Source organism: Malaclemys terrapin, chromosome 7, assembly GCF_027887155.1.
Source record: "Malaclemys terrapin pileata isolate rMalTer1 chromosome 7, rMalTer1.hap1, whole genome shotgun sequence".
Lineage (NCBI taxonomy): Eukaryota > Metazoa > Chordata > Testudines > Emydidae > Malaclemys > Malaclemys terrapin.
This window is the reverse complement of record NC_071511.1, coordinates 5,807,594-5,830,510: the sequence shown is the minus strand read 5'-3', so window position 1 is coordinate 5,830,510 and position 22,917 is coordinate 5,807,594. Positions and strand designations below refer to the sequence as shown.

The 22,917-nt window shown below is 44.7% G+C and overlaps 1 protein-coding gene across 2 annotated transcripts in view; it reads left to right on the top strand.

Annotated features, from left to right (window-relative positions):
- Positions 1 to 22,352, top strand: part of ADAMTS9 (ADAM metallopeptidase with thrombospondin type 1 motif 9) — a 143,934-nt gene extending 121,582 nt beyond the window's left edge. For both annotated transcript variants that reach the window (XM_054034437.1, XM_054034436.1), the window contains exons 31-40: positions 1,227 to 1,397; positions 4,477 to 4,671; positions 6,605 to 6,737; positions 7,022 to 7,116; positions 7,266 to 7,360; positions 7,454 to 7,587; positions 9,160 to 9,251; positions 12,798 to 12,902; positions 17,952 to 18,046; positions 19,374 to 22,352. In XM_054034437.1, the coding sequence (XP_053890412.1) occupies positions 1,227 to 1,397; positions 4,477 to 4,671; positions 6,605 to 6,737; positions 7,022 to 7,116; positions 7,266 to 7,360; positions 7,454 to 7,587; positions 9,160 to 9,251; positions 12,798 to 12,902; positions 17,952 to 18,041 (1,110 nt within the window). In that variant the 3' untranslated portion in view covers positions 18,042 to 18,046; positions 19,374 to 22,352. The remainder of the gene's footprint in view (positions 1 to 1,226; positions 1,398 to 4,476; positions 4,672 to 6,604; positions 6,738 to 7,021; positions 7,117 to 7,265; positions 7,361 to 7,453; positions 7,588 to 9,159; positions 9,252 to 12,797; positions 12,903 to 17,951; positions 18,047 to 19,373) is intronic.
- Positions 22,353 to 22,917: the final 565 nt, after the last annotated feature.

The following is a 22,917-nucleotide window of genomic DNA, read 5'->3' as shown; positions in this document are numbered from 1 at the left end:
ATGATCACATGTCACTGCAAGACTTCATTGCCCACTTGCCAGCACACACACATACAGGAAGACTAACACTGAGCTATCCCTCCCCCCCTGGTAAACACAGCCATCTGCAATGGTCCTGGTTAATGGGTGTCATCAAGATTCCAAACCACCATTAATGGCCCACACTTTGCATAATTACAATAGGCCCTCAGAGTTATATTTCATATTTCTAGCTTTAGATACAAGAGTGGTACATTTATATCAATAGGATGATCACACTCAGTAGATTATAAGCTTTGTAATGATACCTTACAAGAGACCTTTTGCATGAAGCATATTCCAGTTACATTATATTCACTTCTTATCATGTTTTTATAAAACCATATAGACTGCACAACGTCACACTTACCTTACCTGCTTACCTTACTGCTTACCTGCCATTCTCCTCAGTATGTTGTTGGCTAAATCTAAATACATAAACTCACACTGAAGTTAATTCTTCCATCTGGGCTGCGCAAGGTAGCCAAGGACAAATTGGATCCACCAGCATTTAAAAACTAATCAGTGCCGCCCTATTGACTCTTGCCAACTCTTGTTACATCAGGCTGCAAGCAGCCCCTGAACAATTCCTAGTCTCAAAATAAGGATGGCCAATAAGGAACCAAAACCATATTTTACATTAATTGGATATAAAATAGGCATGTTAGAAAGACAATAAGGCAGTAGGGTCTAGTGAGTGGGTAGGGCACTGGACTGGGAATCAAAAAACCTATATTATATACCCACTGACTAGCTGTGTAACCTTTTGAAAGTCATTCAACCTCTTTGTGCCTCTGTTTCCCCTTCCACCTTTTGTCTTGTTCATGTAGTAGGGTTGCCAACCCTCCAGGATTGGCCTGGAGTCTCCAGGAACTAAAGATGAATATTTAATTAAAAATTATGTCCAGTGATGAAACCTCCAGGAATACATCCAACCAAAATTGGCAGCCCTACTATGTAAATGTTTGCTCTTCAAGACCTGGGCTCTTTCTCTTTATTAGTTTGTGCAGTGCCTAGCACAGTGGGGCCTTGATCTCAGTTGTGGCCGCTAGTCGCTACCTCTGATACAAATGAATGCTGTTGCTTTCTATTATTAGTTATAAGTAGCATTAGTTTATCATTTGTACTGGGGAAATGTTTTTGCGTCACTACGTGAATTAAAATGAAGTTCTGTGACATCTGTGCTGACCTCTCTCATTTATTGGCAGTGCATGAAAACGTGCGGGGAAGCATCCCGGTACCGGAAAGTTGTGTGCATGAATCAGAATAACCAAGAGGAGGACAGCGTGAATTGTGATGCAAGCAAGCGCCCCTCTGATAGGGAGAGCTGCAATTTACTGCCTTGCGAGTACATCTGGATTACAGGGGAGTGGTCTGAGGTGAGCACCATAGGGAATCTACCGCAGCGCTCCGCGGCAATTGTCATTCTGCTGATTGGACTGGGAGCTTCAACATCATTTGTCTGATCAGGGTGTGAATGTACCCTCTGAATAACCAGAGCCAACCCCCCAGCTGGAGCAAAGCAATGGAGTTCCTTTGACTTGGATGGAGTGATGCTGATTCTCAGCTTGGTGCAAATGTCACCAAAAAACTCAAGTCTTTCCACACAGGAACACCATCCCTTTGCCCCCTCCCCCCAAGAAAAGCCTGGGTTGATGTGCTGGAGCAGTAATTAGTGCTGGCAGGATGGTGCTGGATACTTTAATTATTAGTTTGTTTCTTTCTATGTAGTTTCTCTGTGGGAGAGAGGAACAAAAGAGAGGATATTAAAAAGTAAAGATCAGTTTCCAGTACAGTCCTGGTTGATAACTTGAAGCGTTTTTATTCCCACATGGATTCCACCTACTGTACAGTGTAGATTAAATATGTTTTTATTCCCTTGGTACACGTAACATAAGTGAACGCAGTCAAACCACGGCCTCCTGTTTGCACAGTTCCACTAGAAACGGCTCCTTAGCTGGTGGGAATCGGTATAACTCCATTGAGTTCAGTGGAGCGACACCAATTTCATCAGCCTAGAATCTGGCCTTCGAAGATCAGTATAATTACCAGATCCTTCTCTTAATCCTGCATACCGTAGCATTTGAGAGCCCAATCCTGCTCGCTTTCCTGACCCCAAAAAGAAGAACAGGAGTACTTGTGGCACCTTAGAGACTAACAAATTTATTAGAGCATAAGCTTTCGTGGACTACAGCCCACTTCTTCGGATGCATATAGAATGGAACATATAATGAGGAGATATATATACACACATACAGAGAGCATAAACAGGTGGGAGTTGTCTTACCAACTCTGAGAGGCCAATTAATTAAGAGAAAAAAAAAAAAAACTTTTGAAGTGATGATCAAGCTAGCCGAGTACAGACAGTGTGATAAGAAGTGTGAGAGTACTTACAAGGGGAGATAGTCAACGTTTGTAATGGCTCAGCCATTCCCAGTCCTTATTCAAACCGGAGTTGATTGTGTCTAGTTTGCATATCAATTCTAGCTCTGCAGTCTCTCTTTGGAGTCTGTTTTTGAAGTTTTTCTGTTGTAATATAGCCACCCGCAGGTCTGTCACTGAATGACCAGACAGGTTAAAGTGTTCTCCCACTGGTTTTTGAGTATTTTGATTCCTGATGTCAGATTTGTGTCCATTAATTCTTTTGCCAGCAATGCCCCTCTGCCATGTACATTGGCCAAACCGGACAGTCTCTACGCAAAAGAATTAATGGACACAAATCTGACATCAGGAATCAAAATACTCAAAAACCAGTGGGAGAACACTTTAACCTGTCTGGTCATTCAATGACAGACCTGCGGGTGGCTATATTACAACAGAAAAACTTCAAAAACAGACTCCAAAGAGAGACTGCAGAGCTAGAATTGATATGCAAACTAGACACAATCAACTCCGGTTTGAATAAGGACTGGGAATGGCTGAGCCATTACAAACGTTGACTATCTCCCCTTGTAAGTTCTCTCACACTTCTTATCACACTGTCTGTACTCGGCTAGCTTGATTATCACTTCAAAAGTTTTTTTTTTTTTTTCTCTTAATTAATTGGCCTCTCAGAGTTGGTAAGACAACTCCCACCTGTTTATGCTCTCTGTATGTGTGTATATATATCTCCTCATTATATGTTCCATTCTATATGCATCCGAAGAAGTGGGCTGTAGTCCACGAAAGCTTATGCTCTAATAAATTTGTTAGTCTCTAAGGTGCCACAAGTACTCCTGTTCTTCTTTTTGCGGATACAGACTAACACGGCTGTTACTCTGAAACTTTTCCTGACCCCAGCACTCCCACTGGCCTCGCAGGGCTACTCGTAGGAGTAAAGCGAGCAGGATTTGCCACCTAAAACGTGAAGGAGGAGGCGTGCCGAGGAAAATTGTCTACTTCCCTTCGGAGCCAGAGCTCACTGCAGAAGGAAACAAACTAATCAGATTGTTTCTTTCTGCACCAAGTGAAGGAGAGGAAGAGCAACAGAGGAAACTGACCAGGCTGCTGCTGGATGAGAAAGGGAGAGAGAGAAAAAGAAAGAAAGAAATGGTAAAAGATGAGGTGGGGAGGAGCCCAAGAAAATACAGGGGAGAGAGATACAGAGAGAGAGATTTTTGGGAGGACCAGCCTATGACGCAGCATTCCTCAAGTGCCATATGGTTTTTCTGGAAAAATGTTCCTTCAAATATGAGAGGATCTACCAAAGTATCTGCTTCAGTAGCCTATCGTGGGTCCAGTCCTGCAAACACGTATGCACATGCTTACATATAGCCATTGCCGGGGGGCTACTCACATGCATAAAGTTGCGTGTTTGCATGTTTGCAGAATCGGGGCCTATGCTATCGCACAGATCAACAATGTGTTCACCCCAACTGCTGTTGAATTCATAGCCTATAAAGGGAATGCTACAAAATTGCAGACAAAACGTTGTCTGTCCTCCTAGCATATCTCCATTCCAGTGGTACAGGGCAGAGGTTTACCCGCCGCCTTTTCTGAAAATCCTGTCAAACAACGCAGATTCACAGCAGCGTTTTACTGATCGCAGAGGACCACATGCCGCTGCCCTTACTCGTGAAGAGAAATACCGTACGGCACAAGGAGTCCCACCAACATCAGTGGACTCATGCCTGCAGATTTATAGCAGCCGAGGATCTGTCCACAAGTTCTACTTGTGAACTGAGCTACCATTCAGAGGGAGTAAGGGGGGTCAAAGTGTGACCCCCCCAGCTAATTTTAGCACTTGGTTTTGTAGGTTGCCAGTGGCCACTACAATAATCAGCAGCCACTTAAGTACTGTGCTTTAAGGCGGACCGGTCATTTATTGATCATTCTGAGCACAAGCATATAGTATCCCTTCCCCCACACCACCTCCATAACTGGCATAAAATTCAAGCTAGCCTTTCTTTTTCCCTGTTTGTGAAAGACACGCTGCGAGCACCCATGGACAACATTAACCAAACTCCTTCATTTCCCCAGTGCTCTGTGACCTGCGGCAAGGGCTATAAGCAAAGGTTGGTCTCGTGCAGTGAAATTTACACCGAGAAGGACCATTACGAGTACGGTTATCAGAATACAGACAACTGCCCTGGCACCCAGCCACCAAATGTCCACACATGCTACCTCGGGGAATGTCCAGTTTTGGCAACATGGCGAGTTGGCAACTGGGGGAGCGTAAGTTTAATGTTGCATTGTGCCTGGAGAGAGGCAATATTACCAAGGGGCGAGAGAGGCTGAAGTTGAGCCGGTGGGTCAAAACATTGGCCCGAAATTGATGCGTTGGTTAAAATACATTCAGGCAATGGCAGCTTTAGCCTATGAGACTGTTCCCAAGAGTCCCACACCCAGCGGTCAAACAGCTGACAGCTCCGATGATCACAGCACTGCTGCTGAAGCCAGGTGACTGATAACTCCAGTCACAGAACTGTCAATGGTTCTCTGATCCCTATGGCCCTTCCTTTCTGCTCTCCCTTTCTGTCTTAGCAAGACTGCATGACACAGATCTCTTCCTCCCAGCTCCCGTCTGTGCTCTGCTTGACTTACTCTTGCCATCCCAGGTAGCTTGTATATCCCAGCAGCCTTTGCACAGATGGGCAAAAAATAGGAAGTGATCTTTTGACTGGGATCTAGCAAAAGTAATGGTTGGCCATGTGTTTTGGAATGAAATTCACTCACATGAATGTTCAAGGCTCAATATATGAATAATTGATCCACCAAATTTGGACAAATTTTGAGCATCAACACACACAGAATTACACTTTCCTTTCCCCCCTTACTTCAAGTGCTATGATAGAGCATTGAAAAGAAACTATCTTTTCAGTGTAAAATTATTATAGTGCCAAACCTTTTCTGGATCCTAAACCACCAGATCAGATTTTGGTTAAAAGATGACAATTCACTTTTGAAGACTTCGCCATTCTTTGAAACATTATGTTCCCGAGTGGCTTTGATTCATTAACACATCTCAGGCATATAAGGACATGTATCGAATCTTTATGAGGACTGAGTCAAGCAAAACATTGTGAAATTTATCTGAGTTAATAGAACTTCTTTTAGGAGTTGCACACACTTCAGAAAGTAAAAATTTGGCTGTTGGTTTCCCCTATTGTCCTTACCAACCATTGTAAACTACCATGGCTTTGCCAACCTTCGATTTTCAAAATAATTTAGTGTGGAAATAATTCTCACTTTGTTCAAATCCTGGGCCCCATTCTGCTCCCATTGAAATGTTATGGTTCAGGGTGTGATACAGAGTGACCGAGGGACAGGCACAAATTGATAATTTGTGATTGGCTCTAACACGTGAAGAATGTTTTCGCCATCTTACTGTGCACTAGTTAGGAATAAATTTTCAACAGGAACTTGTGATTCTGGCTGCCCGTCCTGCGACACCGTAAATGGGCCTGATTTTTAAAACTTAATGAGAGCACTGGTCCTTTTAAGGCGTCTCCGGTTGGGCTCCCAAACATGGAGAGCGTCCAAAATCACTCTTCACTTTTGAAAATTCAGGCCTCAAGCGGCGCAAAACCGGGTGATTTCCGTTTACAGGAACAGGTGTAAACACTTCCTTTGGTTTCAGTCCTTACCCCTGAGTTTCCTTTTGAGTTTGGGTTTCAAAGAGAGCCCAGATGTAGCCACCATTTCACCTGGTCTCTTGCACAGTTTGGATATGAAATCATAAATGAACCCATGTTTGTTCAAAGGGGCCTTTCTGTGACCCGGAGCAGAGCTTCACATTCATAAGCAGACTTGCTTGGATTCTGGCTCCCTAATGAATGTTTCTGTGTCGTGCATCCCTGCTGGTGTGAAGCAATGTCAATCCACTGGGTTGAGCAAGTGGAATGAGCAGCCACTGGGACTCTTTGCTTGAGCATATGGTTCACTTGAACCATTTCTGCCCCAATCCCGCAAAGCACTTTAAGGCTGGTGAGTAGTCCCACTGAAACCATGGGACTCCTTGTGTGTCTAAAGTTCAGCATGTGCTCACGTGCTGGACTGGGCTGGGGCCTTGGCAATCTGATCTTCACCAACCAACGGTCTGTGTTTTACCTGCCTAGCACCATAAGCACCAGTCATAGCACAGTACTTACAATGTTTTATTTTATAGTGCTCGGTGACTTGTGGCATTGGAGTGATGCACCGGTCAGTGCAATGCTTGACCAACGATGACCAGGCGAGCGCTTTGTGCCATGCTGATTTAAAACCCGAAGAGAGGAGGACGTGTCACAACATCTATGACTGTAAGTCTACAGATTGGTGTTTTCCACTTACGGTGGAGCCAGAGAGGCACCGAGCTCCTGCAGCTCCCATTGACTTCTGTGAGGGCTGCAGTCCTCGGCACTTCCCGCATCAGGCCCTTGATTGGGCAAAGCGCTGAACCTGTGTGTGATTTCCCTGGAACCACTCCTGTGCTTAAAGTTAAGCATATGTTTAGATGTTACACGGGATCAGGGCGTAAGCGCTCCCAGAAGGAATGGTGCTCTACAATGACTACTTGACTACATCTATTTCGGTGTCATTTCAGGTGAATTACCGAGCAGCTGTCAAGATGTTAAAAGACTCAAAGGTGTCATTGAAGATGGTGAATATTACCTTAAAGTTAAAGGAAGGATATTAAAGGTGTGTTTCGGCAACCGATTCCGCATTTCTTGAAGCTGCACGCTTATCTTATGTGCGCTCTTCACTCACGCATTTCCCACCGTCAGTTTTCTAGTCACATGCTTTTCACAGTCCGTGTCTGACAAAATTCTGATCTCTGTCACTCTCAGATATATTGTGCTGGGATGCAGACCGACAGCCCAAAAGAGTATGTGACTCTTGTCAGTGGGTATGCGGAGAATTTCTCTGAAGTGTACGGCTACAGGTAAGCAATCTCTTGGCTCTGAGCTTCACGCTGCTTTGTTTTCCATGGCAATATTTTCCTGTCATGAGTAGAAAGGGTTTTCTTTTGATTTAGATTACATAACCCGACCGAGTGTCCGTATAACGGGAGCAGACGAGAAGACTGCCAATGTAGGAAAGATTACACAGCAGCTGGTTTTTCTGCCTTCAGCAAAGTCAGGCTGGACCTGAACACAATGCAGATAATAAGTGAGTAAAAAAACAGGGCCTTTTACCCAAATGGAGCTGTAAGTACAGACAAAGAGAGGGAATTCAGTGTGCCATGTTCTTGGGCTATCTTGGGAAAGACCTCCTTTCATTTTATACCTGATCACCCCAAATCATCAGATCTTTACCCTGAAAAGCAGTTTAGGTGCACTAGGAATGATTAAACTAGATCACCTTGAGACAGGAAAAAACACAGAATAATGACTGTTTTCTCATTCCTTTGAATTATCTGTTACCTTGCTGTGAACTCAGCCTGGTTTATGCGTTGGTTTGTTGATATTTTTATATTAAATTGGAATCGAATGGCAAATATAACCCTGGAGAGCCTGGCCCTGCGTCTCTCTCTCACTCACACATGCCATTAGCTGCAATTTCACGATAGGGTCCCAGGAATTCAGAGATGCTCATCCCTGCATGGAGCACTCCAGTATATGACTCCCAGTAGTGCAGTTGGAACTGAACTCTGAACTCTTCAAGGGCCTGAGCCAATGGCCATTGAAGTCAATAGGAGTATTTCCCTTGACTTCAGTAAGTAATGAGCCAACCACAGGGAACCAAACTTACTCCTGTTGAAGGCGATGGGAGCTGTGCTATTGCTTCAGTGGGAGGAGGCTGGGACATGTATCTGCTATGCCTGCCACGCCCATGGACGCTGGGTGAGCTGGGGGTGCACGTCTGATGGCCCATTGAGATTGACTCCAAGAGGAGCCCCACACACCTACATCTAAGGGTAGAATTTGGCTGGGTATCAGTTTTCAGCAAATATTTTTAAAATGCAACATAGTATTAGTACTGGCATTGAGGGGGCAAAGATTGCAGATTTTTTAAACGGCCAGATAAACCAATCTCACGTGATTGCTATCGCTTCCTTTGCAAATTGCTAGGCACTCTGGCAATATCCCCCTCGCCATGTGAGCTATAGAAACCAGGAGGTTCAGATTTTCAAAGGAGCCTAAGGGGATGAGACACCCCAGTCCCATCGAAATACAAAAGGAAATGGTCATTTAATCTCCATAGTCTCCTCTGAAAATCCCAGTCTGATTTGTTGTACGTTATTTGAAATCAATCAGCTGGCATTTTTCACTAAGCCCTTCTAACTTTGAAACAACAGTTTTGTTCTGTTCCAATACCGTGTTTTGTTTAAGGGAAAATATACGCTTTGGATGTTCATGTGTTTTGTGTTACCGGTGGGTTCAGATTACTGGGAAATTTTCTGCTGTGAGAATATAACCAAAACCATTCTGTCCGTGTTAGTTGTTGTTTCTACACAATCAAATTCATCAAGGTACTTGAAGACCTGCACAACTTTCCATGTGTGAGGAACCCCACTCAGTGCAGTGTGTTACTCGTGTGTGGAATGTTACACGTGTTCTTAAGCAACCTGCTGAACTGGGGTTTTACTGCTGCAAAGCGAAGAGAAAATATCTTGCTGAACTCACTAGATAAACGTATCAAAGCAAATTTCCCAGATGTACTGGTTAGCAAATAACGTGTTCAAATTTCTCTCTCTCCCCATATGTCCTCTCTATGCTGTTCACCAAATAATTTTCTCAGCAACTGATCTACAGTTTGCACGGACACATGATGGACGACCTGTTCCTTATGCCACTGCGGGGGACTGCTACAGTGCGGCCAAATGCCCCCAGGTATTTGACAATAACATTTCTTAGGGACTGGTTCCATTTGTTATGTTCAGACTTTATATTAATTACTCTTGATCACGTCAGCCCAACTCCCAACAACTGTCACATTCTCATCTCAGCGGTCTGAAACTTTCTTTTGTCTGTACAAAGTGTACTTTCTGTTCTGCAAACAGCCGTTGGGTTATTGGGAGACAACCAGCAGGGTTCAAAAAGAGACATTCCATAAAGCCAGGCCTGATCCAACAGCCCAGCACGGGGGGAGAGAATTGACAATAAAGGGGAAACAAGGGTAAAAAAAAGATTGGGGAAGTTTTGCCTGATTCAGTTTGCACTGGTGGGATCTCATATATGGAGATACACCTATCTCATAGAGCTGGAAGGGACCCTGAAAGGTCATCAAGTCCAGCCCCCTGCCTTCACTAGCAGGACCAAGTACTGATTTTGCCCCAGATCCCCAAGTGGCCCCCTCAAGGATTGAACTCACAACCCTGGGTTTAGCAAGCCAATGCTCAAACCACTGAGCTATTCCTCCCCCTCTATTGATCTTGGATACTCATCTGGCCCCCGACGGTAGTATCTATGTACCTTGCTTTCTTTAATGCATTTATCCTCACAGCATACCTGTGAGATAGGGCAGTGCTATTACACCCACTTTTCAATTGGGGCACAAAGAGACTAAGTGACTTGCCCAGAAAGTCTGTGGTGAAGTAGGGAATTGAAGCTGGATCTCCCAAATCCATAGCTAGCACCTTAAGCTCTGAACCATTCTTCTGCTAGGTTGAGCCATTATATCAGTGGTTGTCAACCTTTTTCATTTGTGGACCCCTAAAAAATTTTGGATGGAGGTGCGGACCTCTTTGGAAATCTTAGCCATCGTCTGCGGACCTCCAGGGGTGCGCAGACCAGAGGTTGAAAACCACTGTTCTCTGGTAACGACAGCCTTTCGCAGACCTCTTAGACATAGTCTGTGGACCCCCAGGGTTGAAAATCACTGTATGAGACAGTTCGAGATATGTAATGTAGCTGAATTGCAGGGGTGGGTCTGGGGTGGAGCAGCAGATCTGTGAATCATCAGCATAACAGTGATGCTTCACGCTGTTCGAGTGGCTGAGGGCTCACAGGCTGAACGTACAAAGAGAAAAGGGGAGAGCCAATCAGGGAACCCTGAGGGACTTCTGCACTAGTGAGAGAGACGCAGAGGAGGAGGAGGCACTGAAGAAGCGGCTGGAGAACAAGGATGGAGATGAAAATAGCACAGTCACAGAGTGATAAGGCATAGAGAGAGGACAAGTTTACCAGCCAAGTCAAGAAGAATGCAACCAACGAGGAGGTCTGGCTGGGAAGGAGACAGAGCCAAACAGCAGATCAAGGAATAGGAAGTCAGGTGAGCAGGAACAGGGATCATTCACTTGAGAAGCCTAGAGGCAAAATGGAGGATGGAGATGGGCTTGTCATGAGGCTTGCAGGAAACTTTTCGAGGGCCGGAGGGAATGTGGCATATCTGAAGGTGAAGGGGAGAGTGGTTAAAGAGGAGGGAGAGTGGATGGAAGAGGAAGGTTCAGAGTTGGAAGGATATGGGGGATTTAGGAGAGAGGAGCGAGAGACACACCTCAACTTGGAGATCAGGTTGAAGGAGACAGTGCTGGGAAAGGTGTGTGAAGAGGATTGAGGCAAGTGGAAGGCAGTGGAGAGAGTCCTCCTCAGATAACACACGTGTTCCCGCAGAGACTGCAAGCAAGAGGAAGTTGAGAGTCAGAAGCAAAAAGGGGCCGGGGGGACTGTGGGCACAGGTGCAGCCAGAGAGCAGTAGAGCTGTTTGGCAAGGAAGATGAAGGTGGTGCTGAAGACAGAATCTATCAATCTACTGAAGTCTGTGTGATCTGGTCTCCACCGCAGGGGAGCGGTGCGCTGGTGTTGGGGCACACACAGCAGAGGGAGAGGAGAGCGAAGGGGCCAAGTGTGGAGATGTTTGTGCAGCCTGAGGAGGAAAGAGAGGGAAGAACAGGCCCAGTGAGGTGGAGAAATGTGGTTGTGACCAATATGCACATTTGGAAATGCTCTAGCAAGCAGGGGCGCCGGAATGGGGGGGCCATGGCCCTCCCCCTTTTTACCTAGGGATGGGAAGGAGAGGCTGGAGAGGAGCGAGTGGGGGATGGGAATCTTAGGGGGAAAGGGTGGTGCAAGGACGGGGGAAAGGTTGGTGTGGGGGCGGGGCCTCAGGAGGGGAGGGGCGGTGCGAGGGCGGAGCCTCCGTTCGGTAGCCCCCCCACTTTTAGGGACCTTCTGCCGCTCCTGCTAGCATGTAGTAGCTTCACCCTGACGCGTGGCGTGATATACACTATATTGAAATACAATATGTCAGTAGAAGGCTAGTTTACATTATGTTACCGGTGCCTCATTTAGCCTACTAGGTGTTATCGGCTTCCAGCACAACCAGCTTATAACACTGTTGAATTCTGGAGCAAGAATAACGAGTGATCAGTGTGGATAGAAAGAACTTGTTTCTTGACCTTGGTCATAGGGGGAGGGTCTGGGAGCGAGGTTTAGTGAATAAGGAGTCCAGGAAGCTGACAGCGGAAGAGAGGTCTCTCCAGTTCCTTGCCTTCCTGTTGTCTTTTTGTACAGCACCACGTCTCAGGGATTGACTTGTTACTTCAGGAACATTCAGGAATGTTGATTTCTCTCCACCTAAGTAGATATGTGGCATTTAACTGGAAATTCACATTCCCAAGGTAGCGAGTACATTGACCACAGCTAGCCACAGTCTGCCTTTTCCTAGTAGAGCAGCCATCTTGGACTCCAAGTCAGGCTGAGATAACAGCCAGCAGGTTCACGGACTTTGGGTTAAGTGGAAAGGGGTATTTCAAAGCACAAAGTCAGGTGGGCGTTTGCTAACGGGAGTTATGCATGGGCATCAAGTGCCGACTTACCCCTTAATTTTGTGAGCATTTTTTGCTTCGGGGGGAAAAAAAGGACAGTTAAGTTAAGGACATATCTAAAATCCAAACAAAACAGAGTTTTGATTTTTATTTAAGTTGGGGCGGAGGGAAGGTAGGACAAAATAAGAACATGGATGCCCTCTGCAGGTGAGAAGGAAGGGGAAAAAAGCTATCTAGTGTGGCTGAGTTGGATGCAGGTTTGTTCCATGTTCCAGGAGCTGATGAAGGATACCAGGTTCTGCAGCTTGCAAAGGGAAGGCCAAGAGTGCCCTCAGCTGGCCAATGGTGGAAAAGCAGCCCCCTCCTTTGAAGCCCCAAATGAAAAGAAATTCTTAATCTGAGTCATGCTGTGATTTGTACAGTATGTGCTAATCACTCTCAGGGCTTGGAAAAATTGAAAACATCGCCGGCGAGATCTTGTTAGAAAAATGACACCGTGGCATGTTGTTACAGAAGCGTGCTTGCAACAATGAAGAATAATATAATTTAAATATGGCTCTGGGGTTATGTGGGGTCTCGGGTTCCTTGTGCATCCTTCTCAGAGCGTGTTTTGCGTGAGCCATTTCAGAAGGTACGTCTTTGTGATAATCGATGTGTTTTTATGTTTTAGGGTCGCTTTAGCATTGACCTTTACAGAACAGGCCTTTCGCTAACAGAAACAGCAAAATGGATCTCGCAAGGGAATTACGCGGTGTCGGAAATTCAAAAATCCCCGGTAAGAGAACGAGCGTATTAATTCTGAATCTGGTTATACTGCTAATGTGAGATACCTAATTACTGTGTGCCACCTTATCGTGCATAGAATCATTCTTCTAACAACATGTCATAATGAAATCCAGCATAAGGCATTAGATATGTGAAGCATAGCCCATAACTCTGTGTGTGTGTGTGTGTGTGTGTGTGTGTGTGTTTGTGTGTGTGTGTGTGTGTGTGTGTGTGTGTGTGTGTGTATTGGAGTAGGACAGGTGTAGTAAACTTTACTTGATCTGAATTATTGCAATTAATTAATGGGTCTGTTTAACCAGGAAGCTAAAATCACTGAACACTGCGGTGCACACGCGTCTTTAATTAGCTTCTGAATCCTTCTGCAGGGAGCCTGTGCCAGACAGGATGTGGAACCAGGACGGACCACATTCTGTGTCCCTGCTTCAGGAAAAGTTCTTGCTGGGAGCTTTGCCTGAGTAAGGGCTGCAAAATTTGACCTCATCAGCCTTTTCTATCGATAATGTCTAATTTCATGACCAAGAGCAATCAGTAAAACCAATAATGGGGGTGTGGCTATTATTATTTGCTTGCAGTAGCTTTTTAGAATCAGGATCCCATTTCACTAGGCACTGTACACAAATATAATGAAGAAGACAGTCCCTGCCCCCAAGCAGCTTAACTCTTTTGGCTGCTAGAGCAGTTACTCTTAAAGACCCACTTAGTCAATGTTTGTCCATCTGTGTCCAGCATGGGTAGATATTAGGGTTAGATGCTGGCTTATCCCTGGTAAGTATCAGATGCTGGTTGTGACAGACATGGCAATTTCCTGCAGTATGCTTGGAAAACCTTACTGAATTAAGTTTAAGTATCTTTGGAGTCCAATGTATTAAATGCCGAGGTTCTGCATTATTGTGGGCTGGGGTGATCAAGGGGCTCTATTGAACAATGTGGCAGACAAGAACGATCTTTTGGGACAATATGCATGGCGTGGAATTCCTAGGAGGAGGTGAATACAAATGCCATCTGCTGGTTAGCGAAAACGCAACCTTTTGAAGCCAGGCCCGGAGCAAGGGATTGTTATCTGCTCATTACCTGTTTCCGAAGGTTGGGGATCAAAGGCCCAAGCTGAAAAAAGAAACAGGCTGATCTGCGCTGTCGGTGTCTTGTTCTGAGTTGAGGCTGTTATGAACTTGTAACCACAGAAAAACCCTTTGGGGAGGTTTGAAGGACTAACGCCAACCAGAGCCCTTGTTAGAGTTGGAGAGTGATCTCTGGTAAGCTTCTTAGCATGTGTGTAAGCAGGGAATGTGCAGTCTGGAAAAACCCCGGTCAGGAGGGGAAGAAGCACAGGTCTCCACCCAAGAGAGGTGACGGTTGAAGAGCCTGGAGCCTAGAGTAGGTGCCCTTGGGGGGACCACAGAGGTGGAAATACAGGTGCAGTTGCCCTGAACTGTGGTGCTGGTATTACTTACAAAGGGAAAGAGGAGAGAGGCAGAAGGGGTGACAGACAGTGGGAGAAGAGAATGTCAAGGTATGAGGTGAGAAGAGAGAGTGTGGGGGCGAAGTGAGAAAAGATCAAGACTGAAGCTAGCAGAGAGGAAAAGAAGAACCAAGCAAGAGAGTCATTCTTAGGCTGTAACGTCTTCAGGCTGCGTCCTCTTAGAGTTCATGGCTAAGGTTTTCAGAGGAGCCTCTCTGGGTTTGAAGAGGAACTGAACATCTAACTCCCATAGGCACCTTTCAAACTTCCAGCCAGCACCCTGAATAAGAACGCGAGGATCAGCTCAGGCAAGGGGGGGGCGGTGTTCTGCCCTCTGCTCACTACAGATTCCCACCTTATACTTGGGGCTTCATCCAGCCAGGTGCCGAGCAGCATGAGAGCAATCTCATTGAAATCAAAGTTACGTGCCTGGCAGGATCTGGGCCGCAGTGCTCAACATCTCATTGGATGGAGCCCTTCATGGCTTGCACGGACACGGTGTGAATTGCTTGCAGCATGCGGTCAATGGGAGGGGGATATTCCCTGTGGATATTCACCTCTCACACCTTCCCCCTCCAGATATTGACCATGCTTTGAACTCTGAGAATCGGTGCTAACTTTTGGAAGTGATTTTGGTCATTATTTCCAGTGCGCGGTATTATCCAGACATCAGTGCCTCAGAGAGCCCCCATCTACAACCCCACGTCACCATAAGCATTTAACATTTATACCTGGCATTACTTTTCTGCTCTGTGGCTTGGTTATTATTATTACTGTTGCTCCGTGGCCCAAGTGGCTAGCCAGTTATCGAGGCTTTGCAGGATTGCTTCCGTTAGGAGAAATGGAAGAAACAAGTCAGGTATATTCTTTGGTGTAATCCTATTTATTTACAAAGAATGTACACAACCTCCCATTTCCCTGAACACAGTAAGAACAAACAGCGGGCAATTACTTTGCTTCCAAGCCTGCTTCCTTAGGCAGTCATGTGTCCCAAGGAACTCTGTCTCTCTGCTCTCTTTCTCAGGGTCACGCTCACCACTGCTTCTCTCTGTCTGTTCGCTTCACACACATACACTTGTCGTGTCAAACAAGCCCTTGGCCCCGTGTTTTGCAGTCAGCCCCAAAGAAACCCTTCTTATTTCTCTCAGTTAATTCTTGCTCAGGCTTGCCGTGCAGCCCAATGCCTTGGGCAGTGGCTTCTACTGTTTTAGCTATCACTATATAAAAGGAGATTAATTGCTTCCTCCAGTTGCCATTTAAACAGGTCTCATGATCAAAGCCCCACCTGATGGCAGCCATTCACATCATCCAGCATAACATTATTTATTATGTGTATTGTGACAGTGCCTAGAAGTCATGCTTATGGCCCAGGACCCTATTGTGCAAAGTGCTCTCCAAACTCAGATGCTCTTTGATAAGGATAATGACACTGGTGTTGGAGCTGGTGCAGTCTCCTGGTGTTAGTCAGTTTGGACTCTCATAGCAATGGCATGATATGTCAGTTTTTCTTTCTAGACCTTTTTATCTCACTTTCCTAAAGATTATATTTTGGTGGCTGGGGGGAGAGGGTTTGAAGCCGGCAGTCAGTTTTGTGCCTGATTATGGACTGGGGTCAGAGCTCATCCGAAGGGGTGGTGAGGCGCTGCACTGCCCCAGGGCTAGCACCAGGAGGCAGAATACCTCCCTGAACTCCCCCAGCACAAGGGGCACTACCATGCCCGTGCTTCCGGTACACCAGCCCCTCTCTGCTCACCAGTGCATGGAGTGTGGGGGGGAAGCAGGCATAGCTTTCCCTCTTCTCTGCCCTTTCTGAGCACCCCTAGAGTAATGAGAACAAAGCAATCTCTGCTCTCACCTTTGTACAGGGCAGTCCAGCTGTGGCCCTGTCCTCTTCTCCTGCCTCCCTTTGCCCCTCTCCTCTCTTTCCTTGCAAGGTTAGCCATTCTGTCTGGTCCTTTTGGGGGCAGCTCAGTGCTGGGGGAAGCTCCTTGTGCCGCGCCCCACTCTGCACCCATGTCAGGGCCCAGCAGAATCCAGTCTTAGATTGGTGTTTGTCAGTTTCAGGGGTCTCTGTATCCTTTGCGACAGCTGCTGACATCACTGGTACCTAATTCTGGGGGAGGAGCAGTGAGCTCAGGACGCAAAGCCCTGGATCCGAGTTGGGGCCGGGACAGATCTAGTCATCTCCCCTTCAGGAAGGAGACGCTTCAGCACAGACCCCCAGCGGTCCAGTTAGGTGCTGAGAGAGGCGAAGGGGGCAATTATAGTTGGCAGAATTAAAACAAGCCCTGAGGGACGTGGCTTAGTTTGATCGCCCTTGGCAACCTTCTTGGGGTGTAAGTGCCAGAGGAAACCGAAGGAGAGAAGAAGTTCCAATCGGAGATGAGTGGTCTGCTGCAATCACAGATCAATAGCACCAAGCGCAGGAGAGAGCTCATGCACTGCAGTTTAAAAATAAGTGCTCTGTGCAGGCTTGCGTTGCATTTAAGTCCAATCTTCAGGTAATTTAAGGATCAATTCCTCTCTGAAAAACGTGTGTCTGTGGAAATGACCAAGAGGGGGGCATGCTCTGTAGACAATAGGAGGCGGAGAGGGCCAGATTCAGATCTCAGTTACTCTGGTGTAGATCCATGGAATCTGATGGGGTGACACTGATTTAACTGAGATCAGACTCAGGCCTAAGGTCTTCTCGTTCTTGTCTGTCTTTCACCATCTATCAGTGGGCTACAGCAGGGGTAGCCTATAGGTGGACTACAGGCCAAATCTGGACTGCCAGACACTTTTGAACAAACCCAGAAATCTTTTTTATTTACTTGAGGTGGTGGGTGGTTGTTGGTGGGGATATTTGGTTTTTTATTATTTTCCTCCGGAGTCTGGACCTTGACCAAGAAATTTGGACCTTGGCCAAAAAATAATTGACTGCCCCTGGTCTACAGCGTAGAAAGGATGGAGAGCACTGTAGGAATCTGGGAGAATAGCTGCCAGATCTAGTGAACTCCACATTCCCACAGTATCACTTTTCATCACACCTGGGGTTGCTGCACCACACCAGGCTTTTCCCCTCCAAATAAACACTTGGCTGTCGTGTCGGCAAACATCTTTCCTTGCCCTTCACGTGCTCGGTAACATTTGAGGTGCAGTTTCTTTCCAGCTCTCTTGTTTCTCCTATCTAATCTGCGTCCCTATCTGCGGGGAGAAGCCGAGTAAATCACTCATGAGAAAGTTCTCTCTGTGGGGGCAAGTTGGAGAAAGCTCAGTCCTAGAGGACTTCCCATCGAATGGCCTTCTCCTTGGGTGTCATTTCATTTGGCAGTTCACGAATACTCTACTTTCTCTGCATTCAAATGGGCCAGTATCTGACCTATTAGCCATAAATGTAATCACATTTGCATAGAAGGAAAAAAATAGCTGTTAATTCATAAATCATTATAGATTTTGGGGCAGAATTTTTTCCCTTCCAATAAACTTTTTCAGTTTTATTATTAAAACAGCCACAGACTCGGGTATCTGGAAATGGCAGCATTTGATTTCCTCTGGTGTGACATGGTTTTGAGACATAATTTCTGATTTTTCCTGCAGGATGGTACCAAAGTAATAGGGAAATGTGGTGGTTACTGTGGAAAGTGCACTCCATCATCTGGAACAGGCCTCGAGGTTCAAGTGTTGTAGCAATGGTAGGTTCCCATTGTTTTGGTGCTAAGGGAAATCGTTCCAGGAATTTATTGCTAAAGAATAACCCTCCTGAGTCCTATTTTCAAACCAGATTTAGGCACTTAGAATTCTGTCTGCTTCGGACTTAGGCATTTTTTAAAATGTTACCCTGAATGCCTAAGTCTCTTTTGAAAATGGGACTTGGGCTTTGGGTTTCTAAGTCACTTAAGTGCTTTTGAAAATGTTACCCAGTATTTAAACTCCACTGGTATTAAAATTTGACTTGTATATAATGCCTTTAATTCCAAAGGAATTATCAAACAACCATGTAAATTCATACGGCTTCACTGATACTCAGCCACCATTGGGATGGAAAGGACTGCCATCTGGCACATACAACACAAGGCAAGGAATTGCTTTATGTCCTAGACACCAGAACTTGAAGAAAATACCAGAGATCATATGGACCAAATTTTTAGAGAAGGTCCACATGCAAGAAGGCATGTTCATTTGTGGACCTACATTTATGCCTGCATTTTCCATGATTGTACACACACTTACTGAAATTGCATGTTCAGAATGGGAATTTAGACATCTAAATATTCATTTGCCCGTGCAGCAATTACACATGCAGTCTTGGTAAGTGCAATGGTAAATCACATGGGTCCAGTCTTCAGAGTTCAAATTGCCCATTGAAAATTTAGAACTCCATTTCCACGTAGGCTGGGCCTCCGTTTTTAAGATGTTGTCCAAAAGACCCCACACTGGAGACGGGTTGATTTTACTCAGAAGTGCCAAGAACTGTGCTCCACCCATTCTCAGCTGGAGTACAGCCCCTTAGACCATAGCCAGCTGGGGTCAATCAGAGCCCCTGCACTAACTCACCCCAGGCCCTCCGGCTGAAGCAGCTGCCCCTTAGAATCAAGGATCCGGTTACACTTATGGTTGTGGTTCCTTGATGGCTCCTCCTTCCCCCCACCATGCTGAGTGGATCACACCATAAACCGCTTGATTCTGCACCATTAAACTTCATGGGAATTTGTCGATTTTCTTGAATGGGAGCAGGGTCAAGCTCAGGGAAACAGTGAGACTGACTGTATATACAGAACTGTCATATGCAAACTGAAAGAGGTGGAGAATCGTGTTTTCTCTGCTCTTTTCAGCTCTTGCGACCTCAGGTGCTACCTGTAACAATAGCAGATATGACATAACATTTTCAGATGGATATTTGATTTTCGAGTTGGCGTCCTCAAGCTGTTTGGCTCCAAGCTTTTCTGATATGAGAAGTCAATGTTTCAAAAGCAAAAATAACCATCTTACTAAACCATGTAACTTGTTTGTATATTTCAGGTTTTCTGAAAGCAGGGAGATGAGATGGATGAAGGATAGTGTTGCAATACCTCTGCCTTCTACTTTTGTACTTGTGTGTGTGTGTGTGTTTGTATATAGATATTGTATATTCTTAATGATGTAAAGTATAATATTTATGGCTGGAATTATTTATTTTGATTTAATATTTTTGTACGTAAAATGTTTATATTAAGGCTGCTTTTACTGTTTTTTGTGTTAAACCCTGCAGTCAAACCACTGCATTTTACGTACTCTACATTATATGTAGCATTATGACAAAAGTGATACTTCATTGTCACTGTACTCAAGTGTTTACTTCCAATCAGTAATTTGTCTTCTTGTTACAGGCTGCTTTGGCCTTTCAAGGTGCTACGCAATTTGCAGAGGGGTATTTTTGGCATTTCAGTACAATCTTTTTATAAGGAAAATAGAGCAGGTTGGGTTGTTGTTGTTGTGTTTTTTTTTTTGTTTTTTTTTACTTATTAGGCCAACAGCACTAAGGGGGGAACAAATGAAGAATGAATACACTGTGTGCTGTTTTATCAGTCACTATCTTTTAGGTATATTTTAAATTTCATATGACCTCTGTGGCCAGTGCTAACAGTCGCTGGTTTGGTGCTACCACAATGTATTTATTAATTCTCTGTAGCTTTAGACAGTTAGATACAGTGCCACCATAGATAAAAGGTGGAAATGGATGGATGAGCCAATTAAGATAAACTAAGGTCTAACCCAAACCTAGGATCTCACCCTGCCAATGGGTCCAAAACTTGAAACCCATTTTTAAGGTTCACAAAATCTTGGTTACATTTTTAAAATTAATATATTCTAATTGCATCAGCTGTGGAACTTCCTGGTTCCGTCTTGAAATGGGGCGCCGGATTTGTCCAAGACAGTCTGATGGGGCCATATGATCCCATGATGTGTACACTGAAAAGCATAGCAAAATCTGCCTCAAAATCCTAAGCCAAACCCACCTACTTTGCATTATGCTCCTGCCACCTTGGGACATCAAGCTTCTAAACATCATCTTGGCAGTGGGGTCTGTGAAAATGTGGGAGGGGTCATGGAAGAGCCAGGACACACTGGAAAAACATCCTAACTTACCCGACAATGCATAAGTTACTGTTCTGGGCTGCATAACTCAGTATCAGCAGACATCTGCAATGCTGCAGTGGATTTCTATACATACAGGGCCATCTGCAAACAAGAGGGGATGAGTAAGCTTCATCTCGGATTTCCAAGGTGTCTCAATCAGATCACTTTGTACATGCAAACACGTGGCCCCTCTTACACGCTGGTTAATGTGTACTAGTGCATTGCTTTGCTCTTCCCCAGCAAGGCATCTGTGCTCTTTGGGTTTCTCCCATCCAGGCGCAACTGATTCTGTAGTCCTTGTTCAAGAATAGCTCCCACTGGAGTCAAAGTTTGGCTGAGTGACGACTGCAGAAGTGGTCTTTGTCTGTATGGCACCAGCCTTGCTGCCTGTTACATATAGATCGTCTACTCAGAACTCTGCAGGACGTTGTGTGGTGGAGACTTGGCGAGGCTATTTTTGTCTGATGACTCTGCCCCTTAGTTCTTTCCCTACAGTTTTACTACACATGGGAACATATTGCCCATTTTCACTCTATTTTGGGTGTGATCAGAAGCCAGGCACTCTCAGGAACAGTATAGGAGGGAACATCTGGGGACTTTCAGCAATGTGTGAAACCAAAGAGTTTATCCAAAAATTTGGATAAATACCTGAACTTTTGGGTGCACATACTTACCAAACCCAACCTCAGAACCTTTTGAGATCCTGTTAACCTGCATTATACCTCAGTCATCACTAAGGAGAGCAAATGTAATCAGTTTGTTGAAAACTATAATATTGATAAACTACGATCATAGAAACATAGGGCTGGAAGGTACCTCGATAGGTCATCTAGTTCACTCCCCTGCACTAAGGTAGGACTAGTTGTTAACTAGACCATCCCGGGCTGATGTTTGTCTAATCTGTTCATGATCATGTCCACTGTTTTGTAATCTATGCCTTTGCTAGGCTGTTATCAGCATCTTTATTCTGCCATCTAAACTTGGTCTATTTTAGAATGAAAATTGCTAGCCAGATCCCCAGTGGGTATAAATTGACATAGCTCTATTAAAGTCAACAAGGTTATGCTAATTTCCATGTCTCGGAGACTCTGGCCTTTGCCTACTTTGTCAAATGTTGCCTAAGAATTTGTGCATGTAATGTTTGGATCCAAAAAGAAGATACATTACCCCATATGCATTTTGCATTTTATATTTCACCAAGTAGTAGGATATGGTCATACAACAGGCAGACTAATAGTTTATCACCAACCTTTATGAGTAATGGTAATGAAATGACACCCACAATATTTTTTGAGAAAATGCCAAAAATACCATTTCAAAGTATGTTTTATTAAAAAAAAAAAAAATAACAGGGCGAGGGGGAAGAGAAAGAGTAGCTATGAAATCGTGATTTTGTGATTACTACTCATCATTAAAGCTTCTGTCCTGTAGGGGAAAAGGGAAAATTGCACTAACTTTAGGAGAAAAACAATGGTGCTCAATTAATGCTTAGACCGTGCAGGCTGATTTTATTTTCTGTAATGAAGTGAATGAGTATTTATAAAAAAGAAATATTATTTAGACCTGTACGTATTCCTTTCTACCATGTAGTGTAATAACCGCTGGCAACAGAGGCAAGAGAAACCTAAAATTATGAAATAAAATGTAAGGGAATTATTTATAGTTACTTATCTTTAGAATCACTGATAGATTTAAATAAGTTAGGGAAAAAAAGGTGGGGACCACTGAAATATTAGTTCTTGTGAAGTAAATGTAATTATATTTTTTTGCTGTACCAATGCCATTATTTTTCTAACAATTGTTTTTTTCCAAGCACTTTCCTGTACAAGATTATTTTTTCTTTTCTTACCACCAAAAGGAAATGAAAAGATCTGTAGCATATGCATTTGTGGTCTTTCTTTGCCATCATCGCGGGTCACTACCTGTGCGCTATTGTAGAGACCAAATACTTTGTACACAAGGGAATAATTCATTGCTGATCAAAGTGAATGTTACACTAACATCTCTTTTCCAAGCATTTGATTGCTGGAGTTCTTCAGTGCAAAGGAATGAAGGAAAAATAGGAGACGTAATACCACATTATCAAGAGTTTCAGGAGGTAGGAATAAGGTGAAATATTATGGGCCACATCCTCAGCTGATGGAAATAGAGTAATAGCTCCAATGAGGCCAATGCTGATTTAAAGAGTTAATCAAAAATGGATGTCTTTTGGAAGGAGGGATGGTCCAGGGGTTAGGCCACTACACTGGGATTTTGGAGAACTGGGTTCAAGTTCCTGCTCTGCCACAAACTCCCTGTGTGCCCTTGGGTCAGTCACTTAGCTTTTCTATGCCTCAGATCCTCTATCTGTAGAATGATCCTACAGGAACGTTACCAAGCAATGATACATTCCACCAAGAATACTATATCTTAGGGTTTGTCAATATGATGTGTTAGTCTTCACCAG